At 49.6% G+C, this 21,934-nt stretch overlaps 1 protein-coding gene across 3 annotated transcripts in view; it reads right to left on the reverse strand.

Annotated features, from left to right (window-relative positions):
* The window catches only part of LOC119974902 (WSC domain-containing protein 1-like), a 186,931-nt gene that overhangs the window by 105,950 nt on the left and 59,047 nt on the right, over window positions 1–21,934 (reverse strand). For 2 of the 3 annotated variants that reach the window (XM_038814237.1, XM_038814239.1), the window contains exon 2: window positions 12,083–12,799. In XM_038814237.1, the coding sequence (XP_038670165.1) occupies window positions 12,083–12,512 (430 nt within the window). In that variant the 5' untranslated portion in view covers window positions 12,513–12,799. Of the gene's footprint in view, window positions 1–12,082; window positions 12,800–21,934 lie in introns of those variants that run through there. The other variant, XM_038814240.1, reaches the window with a different exon arrangement.

Consider the following 21,934-nt stretch of genomic DNA (forward strand, 5'->3'; position numbering starts at 1 on the left):
AGCTTTGGGAGCCACAGAAAAGCATGGTCATTAGAGAGTTCCCCAGCCTTAAAACAAAATCACAGAATTACAGAGATTCCTGCAGAGTGAATCACAGAATTGCAAATATTCCTGGGGATTGACAAATAACTGTTGTTTTCATATATATTCATTCATGGGAGGCAAGGAGGCAACTTACTACCAAACTTGACGGACATTAGTGAGCTGTTACGATGGCTGTTGAGTCGAGGTCAACAGTGGTGCTGGAAGATGGACCAGCAAAATGCTTTTGACAAGATCAAAAATCTCTTCATTTCCCAAAAAATTCTAATCCGCTACAACCCAGAGTTACCAACAATTGCAGCAGCAGGCACATCACCAAATAGCTTGGGTGCAGTGTTACTTCACATTCAAAGAGATTAACAAAGAAGGCATTTACACATTGCTGGAAGTGCTTTAGGTTGAAACCTAGTTTTACTTTGTGGATTTAGGAGAGAGAATCTCTGCCCACTGCCCCCTCTCCCCCACCCCACCCCTCCAAACAATGTCATTGTTGCAACAAGGGGAGGGCCACAGGCAGCCCGTACATTTTCCCAGGGGTGACATGGCTCAGGATTGGTGTTGCTATCCCTATTGAGACCAGAGTACTAGGCTGACCGATGACGAAAGTGTGCTCTGGTTAGGGAGCTAGACTGGGATCATGACACAGAACCCTGTCGAAATCTTTACAATTTTGTTTTAATCCTTTCAAAATGTGGGCGAGCCCAGGATTTCTTCACAGGGGCCGGACCCAGCACACCTCCTGCAAGCTGCTACGAGAGCTGGTTTATGCAGCTCATTACTAACTCTTATTTTGCTTCTTGTTCCCAGTAAAGGCTTATGTTAAATCTCAGGTCTTTCCATTAATTATGACTCTTCGCTGAACCTTGTTCCGCCTTTCATGTTTCACCTTGTCAAACACTTTCTCATCATCTGTGAAGTGGTGATACCTTTTCTCTTGATTTTTATTCTGTTCACAAATCATTCAAAAGTTAAGTATTCCTCGGTGAGACCTAATTCCTACTTCTAAAGAATTGTCCCTCTTAACTCCTCATCCAATTTCCTTCTCATTATTTCTGATATGGTGTTAGGACTAAGACCCAGCATGCATCAGGAGGCCGATGGTGCTGTAATTTAATTTCCAGGCCTTCTAATATTTTCTTGGTGGGGGGGGGGGGGGGGGGATATGTTTTAAATATAGATCTGGTAAAGTCCACAGGCAGGATTACCAAGCCGTAGATCGTGAAGCAAAATAGGGCCATTTTCTTCCTTCCCTAATCCGCCCCGCTTGCTTTCCCTACTTTCGTAAACTCCATAGCATGCACAACCTGTGTTGCTGCTTTGCCACAGAAATCAGCAGTGCAGTAGAACAGCAGGACTGTAGCTCCTGCCAGCATCTTTTTTTTAAATTGCTACTTGCCAGCAGTATTACTATTCAAAATTGGACCTTCAATACATCAAATAAAAGCAAAAAAAAACGAAACAAAGTTGTTGCCATACGCTCACAGTTTTGAGACGCAAGACTGAAGCTGAAAATGCTGGGTTAAAAAAAAGTGGGGGGGGGGAGATTTTGTCAGGGGCAGAAGCACAAACAGGCACAAAAGAAACGACAGCGCATTTTACACTGCACCAGAATTTCCTCACTGAACTGAATGGGAAGAGTTTCAAACCAGATGCTGATTTGCTATTGTTCATTCTGCATGACAGCCGAAGAAATCTTTCACCTCATGACACAAGAAAAATATACTCCTCTCAATTTCAATAAAAGGAGAGAACTACCACAATATTGAGGCTGTGATCTCATTTTGGAGATGATTTACATAAGGGTGGACATGAAACGCGCTCAACCTCTCCCTCTCTCGAAAGAGGAATGAACTAATATTATCTCCGCTATCTATTTTAACAGATGTTTCCAGCAAAGATGCGGATGGTGTTTGAAACGCCCCCGTCAACCAAATTTGGCAATTTAAATAAAACATGTTTTTGGTTTAAAATTAAATCAAATCAACTGATAGCTACAAATTAAGAGCGGACCCTGTAAGAATGCTTTTAAACACAACGTAGCCCAGGGTAATGCTAAGCAGAAAACCTGTTTTTAAGGCCTCTTGTACATTATGACCAGTTGCTAGGTGATGCTAGAGCGCTCAGAGCGATTCATCCACTAATCTTCTCTCTCACTCATTTTCTATTCGGAAGCCCGTAAAACTTTGTTTGCAACCCTGCCTGAGTGGCACAGTGAGACTCGAAATGTGTTTTGGATGCAAGCACTCCAGGACACTGTCCCACTGCATTGTGCTTGAACTTCTGCACAGCAGAGCATGCTTTTTGTACTCTTCATTGTGCCACATATGTTAGGACACCGTTGAACTAAAAAACACCAGCAATTTCTGCAGAAATTCTTGAAACATTGATGGAAATAAGCGAATGCTTGGGGAAATTAAATAAACAACAAAATCTATGGGGCGCGATCCAGCGGCCACATTGCACCCGGCGCGTTGGGTGAATAGTGGGAGAGGGCAAAATCGTGATTCGCACCGGGCACGACCCATATTGTCATTCACCCGGCCCGTTCCCGATGGCAAGTTCCCAAAAATGGACAGCATATCATTAACTCTCATTTGCATTCATTTCAATCTCATTAATGAAATTGTTGTTGAATGCAGCAGCCTCCCAAGAGTTACCCGACTCCCCAGGGAGAAACCATGAGGCTGTGGTTTAGTATTTCTTTTTTAAAATGTAAAGCTGCCGCAATGGCTTCTCGGGTGGGGAAGTGAGGCGGTGAATAGCCCTTTCCATTTTCCGGCATGCCGCTCGAGCACCGGAACTGCTGCCCAACGGTGGTCAGGTGGGCATGTCGGGTCCTTTAGAGGGGTTGGGGCTTGGTCGGGGGCCTGAAGCATTCCAGGTTGGAGGTCGTTCCTCAGCCGGGGGAGGGAGGGGGGGGGTAGGAACTTTGCATCTGTGAGACCCTCGAAACTTCTTAAAGAATTGTGGAGACTCATAACAGGGCCAACCACAGCTGCAGCATCTTGTTTTACCAAACACATCCAGGTCAGAGCCCCGCTGCTGCTTCTCTCCTGAAAGTCAATTTCACTCCCTTTGACTGTGAGCAGCCTCTAGCTTCACAGCTGAAAGCTATTAAAAATGAAGAATTAGCCTTGTTAGCTGTGAGAGCACTTCACTCACCTCAACTCTCAAGTGCCTCCTCGAAGGCACATGTGCCATGTCTCAGATAAGGACTAGTGCACAGCAAGTCCAGCAAGCTTTGATGCCTGAACTGTGTGCCTGAACTCTAGAAGTGCCGGCACCATAGAATCAGCTGCCACTAATCAAACAGTGCAAAGTAGGGCTTCACCACTGAGGACCTTCTCGCGACTAAAGGGTAAATGTCCGGATGAGCAGAGGACAGCTGAACACGTCACCCCAATTTTCCCGACAGAGGTCTTGGGTCTAGGGACACCTGATGTGGCTGGGGGTGAGGGCGCAGAGCAAGGTTTTCCAGCACAACTGGCTTGCTGGATGGCACTCAGAGATGGCAGGACAATCATGGTAAAGGCAGGGGATGGCAGTCCTACCTGAGTATCGGTCTTCATCTCCAATTCCCACCAGGTCAAACAATGTTTGCTGGTGTAGCTCCCATGGACATTGCCCTCGCATTGCTTGTGGCAGCCAAGGCACAGGTGGTGACGCCAACACAGGCTGGAGGTGGTACCTCATGTGCAGGAGGCTGCCACACACCCTGAAGACCCGGCCTCCCATCAGACGGGGGAGGGACCCAGAGGGGAGTCCAGGCATGGCCCAAGGTGTACAAGCATCATTAGTTATTCCATGAGCAGACGGATAGCATATGCTGCAGAAGACTCTGTTTCAGCAGAGAGACAGTGTGGCACCTGGGTACGTCCTCACAGACATGGCACCATGTGGAGAAGGAGGACACCAGTGTCTGTGAAGCTCAATGCAGCGCAAAACATTTATGTCACCGGTCCTTCCAGAGCTCGCGAGGGGACCTGTGTGGCATTTCCCAATCTTCCGAACACAGGTGTAACTGGGAGGTGACAGATGCTATGTATGCCTTTGGCATTAGACTATATCACTTTCAACCTGGACCAGGCCCATCAGGATGCATGGGCTGCAGGATTTGCCGCCAACGCCTGGGTGCCCCAGATCCAGGGGTGATCAATGGCACATATGTCACCCTGCAAACATCGAGGCATCATGGAGTGCCATATGTTATCAGGAAGGGGTTCCACTCCCTGAATGTTCAGATCGTGTGCATATACCTCAGAATAATGCAAGTGTGTACCCATTACTCTGGGAGAATGCATGATAGCTACTTCCTGGGGCACACGGAGATCCTCGGTGTCTTTGAGGGTTACCCCAGAATGATGTGTTGGCTCGTGGGGGACAAGGGTTACCCACTCAGAGCATGGCTGATGACATTGGTGCAGAGGCCTGAGTTTGAGGTGGAGACCCAATACAACGAGGCCCACATTATCACCCGTGCTGTCATTGAATGGTGCATCGGGCTGCTCAAGATACGGTTCTGATGGCGAGACCGTTCTGGTGATGCCTTGCAATACATCCTCCCAGAGGGACTACCGCTTTTCTGCTGTTCCCTCCACAATGTGGCACAGCAGCAGGATGGGAAGGAGGAGGCAGACTCATGTGGCCTCATCTGAGGAGGATGAGGTAGTCCAGGAGGGGCAAGTGGACAAACCCAAATCAGGTCTCGTGTTCGGTTCCAACACTTCCTCATCCCTGACGGTGCCCATAGGGCCATGGGGTACTCCATGAGATGGAGAGACAGCTGAAGTGAGCTCCAGAAATCTCTGCGTCATCAGGCTCTGCCAGCCCTGGTGGCTCTCCATTGTCTGCACCATGGTGCCAATGCCCTCATTGATGGCCCTCAGTGACTGGACCACGCTCTGGAGTGCCTCAGCAATGTCCACCTGCATCTGGAATATGTCCCTCATCGACTGGGACATGATGTTGAGGCCTTCAGCCATTCTAAAGCAGTGCTTTGGACATCACCACTCAAGATTTGGACATCGTACTCCAGGTTTTCCACTGCGGCTGCCACTCTAGCAGTGTTGACCTGAGTGCCACCCGAGCAGTGTTGACCTGAGTGCCACCCGAGCAGTGTTGACCTGAGTGCCACCCTAGCAGTGTTGACCTGAGTGCCACCCTAGCAGTGTTGACCTGAGTGCCACCCTAGCAGTGTTGACCTGAGTGCCACCCTAGCAGTGTTGACCTGAGTGCCACCCTAGCAGTGTTGACCTGAATGCCACCCGAGCAGTGTTGACCTGAGTGCCACCCTAGCAGTGTTGACCTGAGTGCGCCGTCTCCTGTGCTGAAGGCTTTGGGACTCCTCAAATAGCCTTGCAGTCGCTGGAATGTAGCTGACACTCCCTCCTGAATATTACAGCTCTGGCCTTCAATCTACATCAGCTCCAGGAAAACCTTGTCCAAAGTCGCGACATCTGCCTGGGACCAGCTGTGTCCTAGAATCCAGCAGACCCCCGACTGCTGTCTCTCTTAGATGTTCCTCCCTCCACCTGATGTGCACCAACAGCTGTGTGCTGCTCACCAGATTGTTCCCCCGAAGCCTGTCCACCTATGTCACCCACCGAGATGTGTGTCTCTGCGCTGGTGGAAGGTGGACGTGATTGCTGTGATGCAGCACCTTTTTTCTTCTTTTCTAATGAGCTCTCCTCTGAGGTGTTCACTTGGGTGGCAGGGGGTATGACTCCGGATGGCCCAGCCTCATCAGATAGATGATCCTGTGCGAGAATGGACATGTGGGGCGGGATTCTCCGAGAATTGGCGGGGCGGGCAGAAACGGCGCAGTGGAGTGGCGGGAACCACTCCTGTGTCGGGCCGCCCCAGAGGTTTGTGCCTCGCCGGCCAGTGTGAATGGCCTTTGGCGCCGCGCCAGCCGGGGTTGAAGGGACTCCGCCGGCCGACGCGGGTCCATGCATGCGCGGGAGCATCAGCAGCTGCTGACGCCATCCCCGTGCATGCGCAGGGGGGTTCACCTTCGCGCCGGCCATTGCGGAAGCCTACATGTCCGGCGCGTAGGAATAGAGTGCCCCCACAGCACAGGCATGCCCGCGGATCGGTGGGCACTGACCGCGGGCCAGGCCACCGTGGGGGCACCCCCCAGGGCCAGTTCGCCCTGCGCCTCCCTGAGAACCCCGGAGGGCGCCAACGGAGCTGGGCCCCGCCGGTAGGGACCTACCTTGATTTACAGTGGTGAGACCCTCGTTAAACGGGCGGAACTTCAGCCTATTACGGCCCGGAGAATTCGGGCGGCCCTGGGGCCCATTACGTCGCGCTGGTCCCCGCCATTCTCCGAGGCGGGCAGTGTGATTCACGCCGCGCCGACTTTTGGAGGGGGTCGGAGAATTCGGAGGACGGCGGTATTCACACTGCCCCCGGGTGATTCTCCGACATGGCGGGGGGGTCGAAGAATCCACCCATGGTCAGTGAGAACGAAGGATCATTTTGTGAGATATTAACAACTGACTGGAGACAGGTTATCTGGATGGAAGGACAATGGATCCTCACATCTCTGGTGCAGACTGACCTTGCTGTCAGTCACTGTTCTCTCCTCGGTGACCCTGTGATCTCCAGGGTTCATAAGTGTTGAGGACTCGGACCTCTCCACCCGTCTTCACCCTTTCCCTCTTATTATGGACATTCTTCTCCTGTGGGAAGAAAGAGAGGACATTGTGAGCCTCAGGGGTGCCTGCTGCAGGTGGCATGTGTGGGCAGTGCACCTAGACATGAAAATGAAATGAAATGAAAATGAAATGAAAATCGCTTATTGTCACGAGTAGGCTTCAAATGAAGTTACTGTGAAAAGCCCCTAGTCGCCACATTCCGGCGCCTGATCTGGGAGGCTGGTACGGGAATTGAACCGTGCTGCTGGCCTGCCTTGGTCTACTTTAAAAGCCAGCTCTTTAGCTCAGTGTGCTAAACCAGCCCCTGAGAAGGAGATTTTCTGGTGGGTGCCAAGGGGTTCTGAAGAACCAGCTTGATGATCAGATGTTGGGAGGGTGCAGGGTGTCAGCCAATGGATTGGGGGGGGGGGGGGGGGGGGGAGGAAGTGCGGGGAGGAGGTTTGAAAATTGAGGGGTGGTAGGCGCGACTGATGCCAGAAGAGAGGTCGCAACTTACCTTTGCAGCTGGTTGGAGGTCGTTCATCTTCCGCCATTGGCTAGCAGCCCTCCTGGTCATGCAGCCGGCACTCATTGCAGCTGCCACTGCCTCCTAGATGGCATTACTAACCCTGCTGACGGTTGTCCGATCTCCTCGGGGGAACAGGGTGCCCCGCCTCACTTCGAAGTCATTGAGAAGCATGGCCAGGTTGGCAACCCCAAAGCAAGGAGCAAGTCTCTGCGCTGCCATCCTCATCTCTTGACTGGGAGTGAGTGTTTGAAAGCAGTTCCCCCAGTTAACCGCGAACAGCTGAGACATGTCGAGCAAATCAGACGTTGTGGGAGCCAGTCATGTCGTGATTCGTGTGGGGGCTCATTTTTGGGACTAAGTGCAGTTGAATATGGGCCGGGATCTTGTCAATGAGGCCGATGCGAAACACCCTACTAAACTGGCTCACAATGACACTGAAACCTTTCCACTAAATTGCGGCCATGGTGAAACTTTCATTTTCTGATGAAGTAATAAAGTTCCCCCCTTTCATGAATCTTTTGCACCATCAGGATTGAATTCTGGGACAGAATCTTTCTTCCCTTCTGTGAGGCAGAGAGTCAGATGGCTCTGTGACTCTTTTGCTGCTACTCGTTAATCCATTCTTTTACTTTTTTCCTCCATCTTAAATTGAGCTGAGCACTGGTTATTCTTTCTGCAAAGTGTCTTTATGATCTTTTGGTACATATTGATGTGTGTCACTAGAATTGGCGGTGGTAAAAATCTAAAGGTTCCCCGCATGCCTTTAGATTAATGAACCACAGTGATTACTGGTATGTGATTATTAATCACAAAGCATAAGACCATAAGATATAGGAGCAGAATTAGGCCACTCGGCCCATCGAGTCTGCTCCGCCATTCAATCATGGCTGATATTTTCTCATCCCCATTCTCCTGTACTCTCCCCATAACCCCTGATCCCCTTATTGATCAAAAACCTATCTATCTCTGTCTTAAAGCCACTCTCAGTGATTTGGCCTCCACAACCTTCTGTGGCAAAGAGTTCCACAGATTAACCACCCTCTAGCTGAAGAAATTCCTCCTCATCTCTGTTTTAAAGGATTGTCCCTTTAGTCTGAGATGGTGTCCTGTGGTTCTAGTTTTTCCTACAAGTGGAAACATCCTCTCCATGTCCACTCTATCCAGGCCTCGCAGTATCCTGTAAGTTTCAATAAGATCCCCCCTCATCCTTCTAAACTCCAACGAGTACAGACCCAGAGTCCTCAGCCTTTCTCATACGACACATTCTTCATTCCAGTTTGATCCCTGAACATCTGGGGTCTAATTTTACTCATGCTGCATGAAAAGGGCCGGTATTCTCCGACCGTTGGGATTCCCTGGTCCCGGCAGCAGCGCACCCCTGCCTGTGGCTTTCCCGGCACAAACCCCGGGTGGCTGCAATGGGAAACCCTACTGACAAGTAGCGGGAGGAGAGAATCTTGCCGATAGCGTACGGCGCTGAGAAACACACATCTGTGGGGTGGGTGGGGGGTGGGACAGTCCCGCGTCCTGCCCCCTTTTTTCCTGTTAACCACCACGGGGTTGACATTTATGCAAGTTCGACCTACACCGGTCATTCAAACATTGAGAAAGTTAAGTGTTCGCCTCCTGTCCCATTTTGAACGATAACACACCCAGTCTATGAAAACATGTAAAACTTTTAATTTGGCTAGTTAGAATAAGAAAAGAAAAAGCAACAGTCCATTAAATTTGAAAGCAAATACCTGTCAACTGTACTGAACACTTCCTATTTAACCCAATGGCACAGAGGTATGAGAGTGCTTAGGTTGGTGATGTGTGATGTTGAGGAAACGCATCAGTTACGTTCCTGATTGTTGCCGCCCTTTCCCAGGCCATTTAGTCCAGTGGTACCAGGGCACTCCAAATTAGGAGAGAGAAAAACTGACACCATTTGTCAGACCCCCCACAGCAATCCTGCTTTCTGTCAACCAGCAATGAAGTCCAATCAGAGGCAGTCATGGAGAAATGTAGCTCAGGTTGCTCTATTCCTCTGGCTGACAGCTGCAACCCAGCTTCCTTGTGGGGGAAAGCGAAAGCAGACTTCATGTACAGCAGGACAAAACATCCTGGGAAACACTTGAACTCACATAAGTGTGCACTCATCAGCAATGAAGTCAAACCAAGTAGGTCAAAAGCAAAATGAAAGCTGATTTTCTTCCCTGTTGTATAAATTCAGGATCAACCAAGAGCCAAATTCCCTTTGGGTAGAGTGGGGAAGTAAATTAACATTTCTTCTCCTCTTCCTTCTTTTAGACCCCCCAACCCTTTCCAATCATTTGTAAAATTCTAAGATGTGCTCAGATGAAGAGGACTTTTTGGGGCATTCAACTTTATACTTCCAAAGTGCCCATGCTGTGAACCTCTCCCAGCGACTGATTTCCACTTTCACTGCCTAGCTGAGGACGTGGCAGAGTAGGTTGCTCGCTGTTTCCCAATCCATTTTATGTTCATCCTGTTTTGACTTCAATAAGCTGAAAGTTGGGCAAATAATACAACTGGTTCCCAATCTGTTACACCAGCTTGGCAGTCAGGCAGTGAAGGTGGAAACTACCCCTTCAGTTTCATAAATGAGTCTGGAATCGCAGCCTTGGACACCCTTCCTGACAATTGATTTCCTCACAAACAGTGTCAGCAGCTAGTCTGTTAATAAGGAGACAATGGCCCAGATCTCAAGTCCCCAGATCACCAGAGACTGGGCTTATGACCCAGGATACACTTTGGAGCTCACAGGAACCCTAATCCACTGATTACATGAGAATTGTTCAGGAAATTTGGGAAACTCCCCCACTTCCCGGAACCCACTAAAAAAATCTCTGGCTCTGAGCTAGTCATAGACTTTGATAGTTCTGACTTACTAACATGAATTGTTACCCAGGAAATGTAGGACAGAAGGGTCCTAGACTAACTCCTAGGTAACTATCCAACTGCCCCCTCAATCACTCAAGCTGACCACCTTTAATTCCCCCCCACTTGACGCCCTGACTCCTCCCAAGACGCACCTGCACACTCACCCACCTACCATCCTACCCAGATGCGATCTACTCACCTACCCACTTACCTCATCCGCCTACCTATCAAACAACATTCTGACCTCTTCCCAGAACACTAGACACTTACTCACTTACTAAAATATGGCAGCAAATGCCATAAAGAAAACCACATGGTTTCTGTGTTGATTTTCTTCATCACTCTCTTTGAGGACTTTTGCACTGATGGGTTATTACTGCATCATAGATCAGCAGTCAGAACGTTCTCACCACATGCTGGTAAGTCATAGATTATCATAGAATTTATCATAGAATTTACAGTGCAGAAGGAGGCCATTCGGCCCATCGAGTCTGCACCGGCTCTTGGAAAGAGCACCCTACCCAAGGTCAACACCTCCACCCTATCCCCACAACCCAGTAACCCCACCCAACACTAAGGGCAATTTTGGACACTAAGGGCAATTTATGATGGCCAATCCACCTAACCTGCACATCTTTGTGACTGTGGGAGGAAACCGGAGCACCCGGAGGAAACCCACGCACACATGGGGAGGATGTGCAGACTCTGCACAGACAGTGACCCAAGCCGGAATCGAACCTGGGACCCTGGAGCTGTGAAGCGATTGTGCTATCCACAATGCTACCGTGCTGCCCTTCTATCGCCAGTCGTCAGTCTTCTATCTAATTAGCCTCAGGCAGAGGGGTCCCTATTCGGAAATTTTGGGTCAATGTTTGTGTGACTTATACTCCAATTTCAGGCATAACAGACTTTACCAATCAGAAGCCAAGGATGCAAAGCATTCACAATGATGGGGGAAAACAACTGGCAAATGCATCTTACCATTTGAACAACACATGCACAAAAAGATTAAAGTACACATACATATCTGTCCAAATGTGAGTGTAGTCATCACATACCCAATGACTGTGTCTATTACTTACTTTTTATTCACTAATCAGTAATACAATCTTCCCACATCATGGTGGCACAGTGGTTAGCACTGCTGCCTCACAGCTCCAGGGGCTGTGGTGATATGATTTGCATACCTGTCTGCCATTGGTGCAGAACACCGGCTTACCATTGGCCCTGGTCAGTCATGTGCCTCCCGACCAATTGGTTGAGACCAGTCATGTGACTGCTCTCCGATTGGTCGAGAGGCTGAGTTAACCACGCCTCCTTACCGAAGTATAAATAGTCGAAGCGCCCGGCGGTCGTCCATTTTATTGCAGACAACCGCATGGCTAAGTTCTAGCTTATTAAAGCCTAACTTTTGTATAGCAACTCGTCTCTTGTGCAATTGATGGCTCATCAGGGACCTGGGTTCAATCCCAGCCTTGCTTGACTGTCTGTGTGGAGTTTGCTCTTTCTCCCCGTGTCTGCGTGGGTTTCTTCCTGGTGCTCCGGTTTCCTCCCACAGTTCAAATATGTGCAGTTTAGGTGGATTGGCCATGATCAATTGCCCCTTAGTGTCCAAAGGTTAGAGGTTGGGTAACTGGGTTAAGGGGATAGGGTGGGGCCTGACCCTAGGGAGGGTACACTTTCAGAGGGTCGGTGAAGACTCGATGGGCCGGATGGCCTCCTTCTGCACTGTTGTGTTTCTATTCTATCTCGACTCCTAGCCAACATACTGAACAACACATCCCTACATCCTGAAGACCACCACATCATCAACACCACTCGAAGCTCACCTTAATTCAGTTATGATTTTCCTCACACTAAAAGCAATGTATCTCAATATTTATGTCGGTTGAAAATGCTACATATAAAAATCAATGAGTTATTTAGAGGAAACAGCCACAGGAATAAGAAGAAAATAAAAACAAATGAGCATTTAAACGATCAATACCTTTGCTTCCAATTGTTCTCTTCACTGTTCCAATCTCCAGTCTTTGCCTCGACTCTTGTTCCTTCACAAAGCTGTTGAACCACCTCTGTCTCAAATGGCCAATTTCGGGATGTCCTGATATCAGCCAACGCGGTCCAAATTTCCTGTTCAGCACTGGCTCTTCCCACACCCGCATGCTTACGGCCATTTTGGACTTGTACTTCATGCTGTATATTGTTTCGGGACCAGGGATATCTTTGTCTAGGACAGTTGTGGCGGAAGCTGGGACTGCCTGGCTGTTGGAGACACCACGTGGGCCCAGTTGGATGGAAAAGCCTGACCGCTGCAGTAGCAGCAGGCTGCCAGCCATCAGGTAGGCCACAATGAGGAAAACGAAAAGTATGGGTGTCCGCCGGAGAAATCTCTGTAGTCTGACAAAGGGTTTGGCCATGCCCTTCACCCCTCGCTTCCACCTCAAGTACTGTTAGTCTTTGAGGCTGCGCAATTCATTCCATCCTGTTGAGGCTCTCAAAAAACAGCATTTTGGTGAACTTGCGTTTCCTTCTTTTTGAGCGGCATCAGGGGGCAGCACCATCACCATGTAAAAATGAGCGACATTTCCAAACACTGAGAAAACGCTGCTTCCGTGTTATAATCCTCTCTTTTCAGATAGGTGTTTAGCCAATGCATGCCGAAGCCTGAACGAAGGACGAATGAGTCCAAAAGCAGCTCTGGAACCTAACGAGAAAAAATAAACATTTGAATTTGTCCTTATTTCTCTTCAGTTATTCATTTCCCAACAATAAGTTAACTTGCAATTAGTTTACAGCTTATGCATAGTAAAGGGGAGGTGGTGGTGCAGTGACCCAGCATAATGCACTGAGGACCCGGGGTCGAATCCGACGATGGTACTTGGTGAAATGTGAATTCAAGAAAAATCCGGACTTATATGTCTAACGATGATCATGAAACCATTGTCGATTGTGGTAGAAAACCCATCTGATTCACTCATGTACTTTCTGGAAGAAACATTTGCTGTCCTTATCTGGTCTTGCATTCACTGTATCATAACTGATTCTCTCAATGATTTGCAAAATACGGCTGAAATGATGTCAAATGCATCATTTATTTTCAGGTAAGAAGAAAATTGAGGAAATGTATATTTCACCCAGACAGCGGTTGGAGCGTGGAATTATTCATGGAATCCCTACAGTGCAGAAGGTGGCCATTCAGCCCATCGGGCCTACACCAACCCTATATAGGCCCACTCCCATGCAACCCCGCCTAACCTTTGGGCACCAATGGGCAATTTAGCATGGCCAATCCAACTAACATGCACATCTTTGGACTGTGGAAGGAGCACCCCGAGGCGACCCACGCAGACATGGGAGAATGTGCAAACACCACACAGTCACCCAAGACCGGAATAGAACCCGGGTCCCTGGCGCTGCAGTCCATGTGGCCTGGGTACACACACAGTGCTCTTAAGGAAGGAGTCACAGGATTTTGACTCAGCGACAGTGAAGGAACAACGTGAAGGAACAGTGATATATTTCCAAGTCAGGATGGTGAGTGACTTGGAAGGGAACCTCCAGGTGGTAATATTCCCATGTATCTGTTGCCCTTGTCCTTCCAGATGGTAGTACTCATGGATTTTGAAGGTGCAGCCTCAGGAACCTTGGTGAGTTCCTGCAGTACATCCTGTAGACGGTACACACTGCTGCCACTGTTCATCGGTGGTGAAGAAAGTGAATATTTGTGGAAGGGATTGCAATCAAGTGGGCTGCTTTTTCCTGGATATCTTGAGCTTCTTGAATGTTGTTCTAGCTGTACTCATCCAGGCAAGTGGAAAATATTCCATTACATTCCTGACTCAGAGTCATCGAATCCCGATAGTGCAGAAGGAGGCCATTTGGTCCATTGCATCTGTACTGAAAGAGCACTCTTCCTAGGCCCAATTCCACCCCCCCCACCCCCATTCCCTTGTGCCATTAGATGGTGGACAGGCTTCAGGGAATTAGAAGGTGAATTACTTTCAGCCGGATTCCGAGTCTTTATCCTACTCTGGTAGTCAAACTATTTACATGGCTTCCAGTTCAGGTTCTGGCCAATGGTAACCCCCAGGTAGTTGGTAGTGGGACATTCAGCAATGGTAATGCCATTGAATGTCAAGGGGTGATGGTTCGATCCCCTCTTGTTGGAGATCGTCATCGCTTGGCATTTGTGTAGTACGAATATCACTTGCCACTTGTCAGCTCAAACCTGGCTATTGTTCAAGTCTTGCTGCATTTGGACATGGGCTGCTTCAGTATCTGAGGAGTTGCAAATTATACTGAACATTGTGCAGTCACCTGCGATCATCTCCACTTCTGACCTTATGATGGAAGAAGAGGTCATTGATGAAGCAGATGAAGTTGGTTGGGCCTAGGACACTACCCTGGAGAACCTCTGCAGTGAAGTCCTGAAGCTGAGATGACTGACCTACAACCACTGCAACCATCTTCCTTTGTGCCAGGTATGGTTCAAAGGCAAAGAGTGCTAAACATTTCTGAGGAATGTTCCCTCTGCCAAATAAGTGGCAGGCTAATAGTGATGTTAAGCTTATCAAATGATGTGGCTATCGGTTGCCTTCTGAGATTTGCATTTCCGAACTGAATAAAAAATTGTTCGGGGGTATGTATGTAATTAGTCATTGTCGACGAGGGACTGTGTACATCTCTCTATTTTAGATAAAGACAACTGGTTATATTGTTTGGAGGGCACTATTCCACATAAAGGCAAAGAGGCAGAACTACAGAATTACTACAGCCAGTGTGGGGATTGAACCCATGCTGTTGGCATTCTGCACCACACTCTCGCCATCTAGCCAACTGAGCTAACCAATCCCCACCATATATTCAGAGGAGAAAATGCTGGAAAATCTCAGCAGGTCTGGCAGCATCTGTAGGAAGAGAAAACACCTAATGTTCGAGTCCGGTGACTCTTTAACGTTAGCTCTTTTCTCTCCCTACAGATGCTGCCAGACCTATTGAGATTCTCCAGCATTTTCTCCTTCCTTTCAGATTCCAGCATCCGCAGTAATTTGCTTTTACCCACCATATATTCATATTTGTTGTAAAAAAATAAGTACCTCTGACCTTTCTCAGTTTTAAAATTTTTGATAGGCATTTACTCTCCAGTAAAGGTCACCTTTTCAATATTTCAATGTGCTGCAACTATACTCCTCTGCTCATTTCTGATTTGGAACTAGGCCAAGCAGTGAGTAGGGCAGGTGGTAGTTAAGAGACAAGGACACACGCGATCACACTGCTGACCAGTTTTACACCCAGTGGATCTCCTTCTGGATCAGACTGGTGACATTCAAGGATCTATTGATGGACAGCTATGGATCAAATGAAAGTCGACACATCAGCTGATTATTGCAGTCATTGGAATTTTAATTTAATATGCTTGTCATGTTTTTATAATGATATAAAGGCACCAAACATTCAGAAGGGATGAGGTAAACACATTCTGGGTTCATTCATTTAGGCTACACACTAAGAACAGTTATATATAGGTAGAAAGGTTGAAGACATTAGCAGCAGAGCTGTGTGTGTGCAATGCTCAAAGGAAAATGTGAAACGAAGACTCGATTGCACGTCATACTTCCCTTCTAGTGAAGTCATGCTGCTAACCCTTAAAAGGCATTTCACAACAATGCCTTCCTCTCAAAATGGACAAATATTTGCAGCATCTCTCATAATTTCTTAAAGGAAATCCTAGAGGTGTGAAAATGAGCCAAAGGTGCCCAGTCCCATCTATTTACTTCCACTGATGTCAATGAAGACATCAAAATTAAGGACATCGCCATTCCTTTCAAATGCTGACACTATTGGAGGCTCCTTGAGTTTCAAATTTTTATTTCCAAGTGTTGAGCAAGTCTTCTTCCAGAAGCCTTGATTCAATTTAAAAATGATAGACACCATTGGAAATACAATATAAACGTTCCCACCTCGCCCCATTCCAAATGCTTCAGGTTTTTTTTTGGAATGGGGAAATATTCCAATCACATTTCATAGAGTGGTGAGCAGCTGGAATGGCTGAGAAGAATTCTGCTGCATCATTTTGTTTTTAAATGACAGGAGTTAAAAGCAAAGTTTTCTTAACCCTGCTAACTTTCAAAATGGAGGTGGTTTATGGAAAAGCAGATGATGTCTTTGTTCAGACACCAATTAAATCAAGAGGCAGTTGGACTAGCAGCATGTTAAATATTACTATGTTTACTATGTTCGATTCCCAGCTGGGTCACTGTCTGTGTGGAGTCTGCACGTCCTCCCCCTGTGTGCGTGGGTTTCCTCCGGGTGCTCCGGTTTCCTCCCACAGTCCAAAGATGTGCGGGTTAGGTGGATTGGCCATGCTAAATTGCCCGTAGTGTCCTAATAAAAGTAAGGTTAAGGGGGGGGGGTTGTTGGGTTATGGGTATAGGGTGGATACGTGGGTTTGAGTAGGGTGATCATGGCTCGGCACAACATTGAGGGCCGAAGAGCCTGTTCTGTGCTGTACTGTTCTATGTTCTATGTTCTATGTACATTTACAGAAAGTGGAAAAGATCATGTTATTCTGCCTGAGTAATTAGGAGAGGGTCATACGGACTCAAAACATGAACTCTGTTTCTTTCTCCACAGATGCGGCAGACCTACAAAGTTTTTCCAATAAGCAATTAGGAGAAAACAGTTCAGAAGGAAAGCTCCACTGAGAGAACTGAAGGGCAGTCCAGGCAGAAACAGGTGAAAAAAAAATCACTGCTTTGTCAGTCACCTGAACCTTACACCTGCTGCCTCAGACAGATGTGTAAAAAGCAGCAGTTGTAACATAATAGAAAGCCAAAACCACATTGCAAGGCTTTAAACCCCTCAAGAGACAAACAACTGAGCCATGGCTGGCATTCAATGTATCGTATTTATACAGTATAAATGTATGAATACTGTTCAAAGGAAAGGTCATTGAAACGTCGGCTGGAAATTTCCAGCCTGTTGTGTGCTTCTAGCATTTTCTGTTTTTGAATTCAGATTTCAGCATCCACGGTATTTTGCTTTTGTTCAAACGTTAATGCACCAGGTCACCGGATTTGAAATATGTTAAACCTTTCAGTTGCTTTGTTCATTTGAATAGAAGAAAGCGCCTCGTCCCACTGATTGAGTAACAGCTCCGGTTCCTAAGCTTCAGTTCTGCACAAATTCCATGTGTGAACTCGAATTGGTGCTGTCCATTATTGTCTCACACAAAGATCTGGCAAGAGATTGCCTTAACGGCAACACGGAAAACTCCTACTGCCTATCAGGACATCATCTCCATTTGCTTGCGAATGTGAGGATCTAAGCATGTATCTCTTTATGGCTGAGTGAAAGTGAAATGAATATATTGACAACATCTTGGGATAGTTCATCCCAGCTGCATCTCTGCCTCTTCCATCACAACCTGTAAGCAGATTCTAGTCATAGAAGCAAATTATTGCGGATGCTGGAATCTGAAACCAAAAAGAAAATGCTGCAAAATCTCAGCAGGTCTGGCAGCATCTGTCATCGGGGCAGCGCGGTAGCATGGTGGTTAGCATAAATGCTTCACAGCTCCAGGGTCCCAGGTTCGATTCCCGGCTGGGTCACTGTCTGTGCGGAGTCTGCACGTCCTCCCCGTGTGTGCGTGGGTTTCCTCCGGGTGCTCCGGTTTCCTCCCACAGTCCAAAGATGTGCGGGTTAGGTGGATTGGCTATGCTAAATTGCTCGTAGTGTCCTAAAAAGTAAGGTTAAGGGGGGGTGTTCTTGGGTTACGGGTATAGGGTGGATACGTGGGTTTGAGTAGGGTGATCATTGCTCGGCACAACATCGATGGCCGAAGGGCCTGTTCTGTGCTGTACTGTTCTATGTTCTATGTAGGGAGAGAAAAGAGCTAACGTTTCAAGTCCAGATGTCCTGCATTGACAAAGGGTCTTTTCTCTTTCTACAGATGCTGCTAGACCTGTTGAGATTATCCGCAATTTTCTTTTTGGTTCTAGTAATAGAAGTGAGAAATATGGGTGACCACAAATGTCACAAAAGCTCCCGACACCCAAACTGAAAACATAACCCGTTCTCTTCCTTTTAAACATTGATGGATCTGTTGTATATTCCCCACATTTTGTGTCTTGGATTTTTGGCCTGACAGTCCATCTCTTTATCGCATAGATTCTTGCAATGGATTAGTGGCAGCACTTTAAACAGAGAGTTAAAGAGACTTAAATTCATAATGAAAACTGACACTTGGGGCTGGGTTCTCCAGCCCCCCTGCTGCGTGTTTCTCAGAGGTGCACCGTTGTCTGGCAGTGGGATTGTCTACTCCCACCGCTTGCCAATGAGATTTCCCATTGAAACCACCCCATGTCGCCGGGTAACCCACAGGCAGGACAGCACTGCAGCTGGAAACAGAGAATCCCAATGGACAATGAATTCTGGCATGCTGTGCAATATTCAGGGATTGCTGTGTTGTCTTTGGATAGGATCTATATCAAAATTGGGGGTGAGAAATTGGACTCATTAGTGATCATATGTTCGGGCGCTACTTCAGTGTCTCGTATCTGAAAATGTCATTCGCAGCATGTGTTAGGACACCATGCCACCAGCATAGATGTGACAGAGCCGACTATTGGTGCACTGGCACAACTATACCACTGTCGGTCCTGATCAGGAGGAGGCCTGTAGTACCTGGCTGAGAAAATATCAAAATTCATCGTGATCTGCTGTATGGTACACAGCATTGGCAGCATGAGCAGACAGCCCTGGCCACCAGATCTAAAGCAAGCAGCTTCACTGACGGTCCTCCCTCACTGACCGTTCTCCTTCACTGACGATCCTCCCGCACTGACCATCCTCCCTCACTGACCGTCCTCCCTCACTGACGTCCTCCTTCACTGACCATCCTCCTTCACTGACCGTCCTCCCTCACTGACCATCCTCCTTCAATGACCGTCCTCCCTCACTGCCTGTCCGTCCTCACTGACCGTCCTCCCTCACTGACCGTCCTCCCTCACTGACCGTCCTCCTTCACTGAAGGTCCTCCCTCACTGACCGTCCTCCTTCACTGACCGTCCTCCCTCACTGACCGTCCTCCCTCACTGACCGTCCTCCCTCACTGACCGTCCTCCCTCACTGACCGTCCTCCCTCACTGACTGTACTCCCTCACTGACCGTCCTCCTTCACTGACCGTCCTCCCTCACTGACCGTCCTCCCTCACTGACCGTCCTCCTTCACTGACCGTCCTCCCTCACTGACCGTCCTCCTTCACTGACCGTCCTCCCTCACTGACCGTCCTCCCTCACTGACCGTCCTCCCTCACTGACCGTCCTCCCTCACTGACCGTCCTCCTTCACTGACCGTCCTCCCTCACTGACCGTCCTCCCTCACTGACCGTCCTCCTTCACTGACCGTCCTCCCTCACTGACCGTCCTCCCTCACTGACCATCCTCCCGCACTGACCGTCCTCCTTCACTGACGGTCCTCCCTCACTGACCGTCCTCCTTCACTGACCGTCCTCCCTCACTGAACGTCCTCCCTCACTGACCGTCCTCTGTCACTGACCATCCTCCTTCACTGACCGTCCTCCGTCACTGACCGTCCTCCCTCACTGACCGTCCTCCTCACTGACCGTCCTCGCTCACTGACCATCCTCCCTCACTGACCGTCCTCCCTCACTGACGTTCCTCCTTCACTGACCGTCCTCCTTCACTGAACGGCCTCCTTCACTGACTGTCCTCCTTCACTGACCGTCCTCCCTCCTTCACTGACCATCCTCCTTCACTGACCGTCCTCCCGCACTGACCGTAGTCCCTCACTGACCATCCACCCTCACTGTCCGTCCTCCATCACTGACCGTCCTCCGTCACTGACCGTCCTCCTTCACTGACCGTCCTCCCTCACTGACCATCCTCCGCAGCGCCGGCCCTAGGGTTGCTGGCGCCCCGGGCAAGCTGAACTTCGGCGCCCTTGGGGGGGGGGGGGCGAGAGGGGGCGGGGCGGGGCCGAGAGGGGGCGGACCCGGGGGGGGGGGGCGAGAAGGGGGGGGCGGGGCCGAGAGGGGGCAGGGCGGGGCCAAGAGGGGGCGGGGTGGGGCCGAGAGGGGGCGGACCGGGGGGGGGCAAGAAGGGGGGGGCGGACCCGGGGGGGGGGGGGGACCGGCGGGGGGGGCGGACCCGAGGGGGGGGCGGGGGGGGCGGACCCGCGGGGGGGGGCGGACCCGAGGGGGGGGCGGACCGGGGGGGGGCCGCCCTGGGGGAAGGCGGCCACCGCGCATGCGCTGGTTGGCACCGGCCCAACTGCGCATGCGCGGGACCCGAGTCTCTGGCGCCCCCTAGCACATGGCGCCCCGGACGACTGCCCGAGTTGCCGGTGCCTTGAGCTGGCCCTGATCCTCCCTCACTGACTGTCCTCCCTCACTGACCATCCTCCTTCACTGACCGTCCTCCCTCACTGACCGTCCTCTCTCACTGACCATCCTCCCTCACTGACCGTCCTCCCTCACTGACCGTCCTCCCTCACTGACCGTCCTCCTTCACTGACGGTCCTCCCTCACTGACCGTCCTCCCTCACTGACCGTCCTCCTTCACTGACCGTCCTCCCTCACTGACCGTCCTCCTTCACTGACCGTCCTCCCTCACTGACCGTACTCCTTCACTGACCGTCCTCCCTCACTGACCGTCCTCCCTCACTGACCGTCCTCCCTCACTGACCGTCCTCCCTCACTGACAGTCCTCCTTCACTGACCGTCCTCCTTCACTGACCGTCCTCCTTCACTGACCGTCCTGCCTCACTGACCGTCCTCCCTCACTGACCATCCATCCTCACTGACAGTCCTCCTTCACTGACCATCCTCCTTCACTGACCGTCCTCCCTCACTGACCGTCCTCCCTCACTGACCGTCCTCCCTCACTGACCGTCCTCCCTCACTGACCGTCCTCCCTCACAGACTCCCCTCCGCCACAGACTCCCCTCCGCCACAGACCCCCCTCCGCCGCAGTCCATCCAAGTGTCCCATTCGGCCACAATGCAAAATAAGCCCCAAACCAAATGTATAAATCAAACCATATCATATTGCATAGAAATGAATCAACCTAGTCCGTCCCCTCAGTCTGTCTTCCCCTTGCCCTTGCCTGTCCTAGTGCTCCTCGGAAATGGCTGCAGCATGACTGATGAAAGGCTGCTGAAATTCAGAGAGGGAGACCGTATATGGCTTTGAAGGATAACCTCAAACTGCTCTGTCCCTAGAAGGTCAAGACTGGTGGCTGCACCACGTCAGCATGGGAAGCTGCAGAATAAAGCAGTAGGTTGATAGGCAGTAGCAAAGACACTGGCAGTGTGGCATGGGTGTGAGGCTGCATTCCTGAGAGAGAGGAGATCAGGTTCATGCTCTGTGGAGCCACTGGCACTCCCCCATGGTCATGCTTAGCAATCCTATTGATTTTTTGAAGGACGGATAGCTGGGCTACTGAGACCCACCCCCCACCCCACACCCTGTAATGCGCAGGCATGATAGCAGCAGTCTTCGATTACGTGGCAGCAAAATGACAGCATGACTGTCATCTGAGCTTCCACTGCAGCATTCTGGTGTTGGCTGACCAAGAACCAATGGAAGCTGTAACATTGGCCAGACTTTGCTTCATGGTTGCATCCACAAGTGTGTGAATGTAGTTGGTGAAAACCTCCATACTGGAAGCATGAGCAAAGTCCTGAAGCCAAAATCATGCATGCCTTCTTGACAATGGCCACAGGCTTTCTGGCCGCTTTCTCAATGCACAATGCATTTCATTGTGCTTATCCACCAGTGTATTTCTTAGACTACCCTGTCAAGGTGCTCATCTAAGT

This window comes from Scyliorhinus canicula, chromosome 12 (genome assembly GCF_902713615.1).
Source record: "Scyliorhinus canicula chromosome 12, sScyCan1.1, whole genome shotgun sequence".
Classification (NCBI taxonomy): Eukaryota; Metazoa; Chordata; class Chondrichthyes; order Carcharhiniformes; family Scyliorhinidae; genus Scyliorhinus; species Scyliorhinus canicula.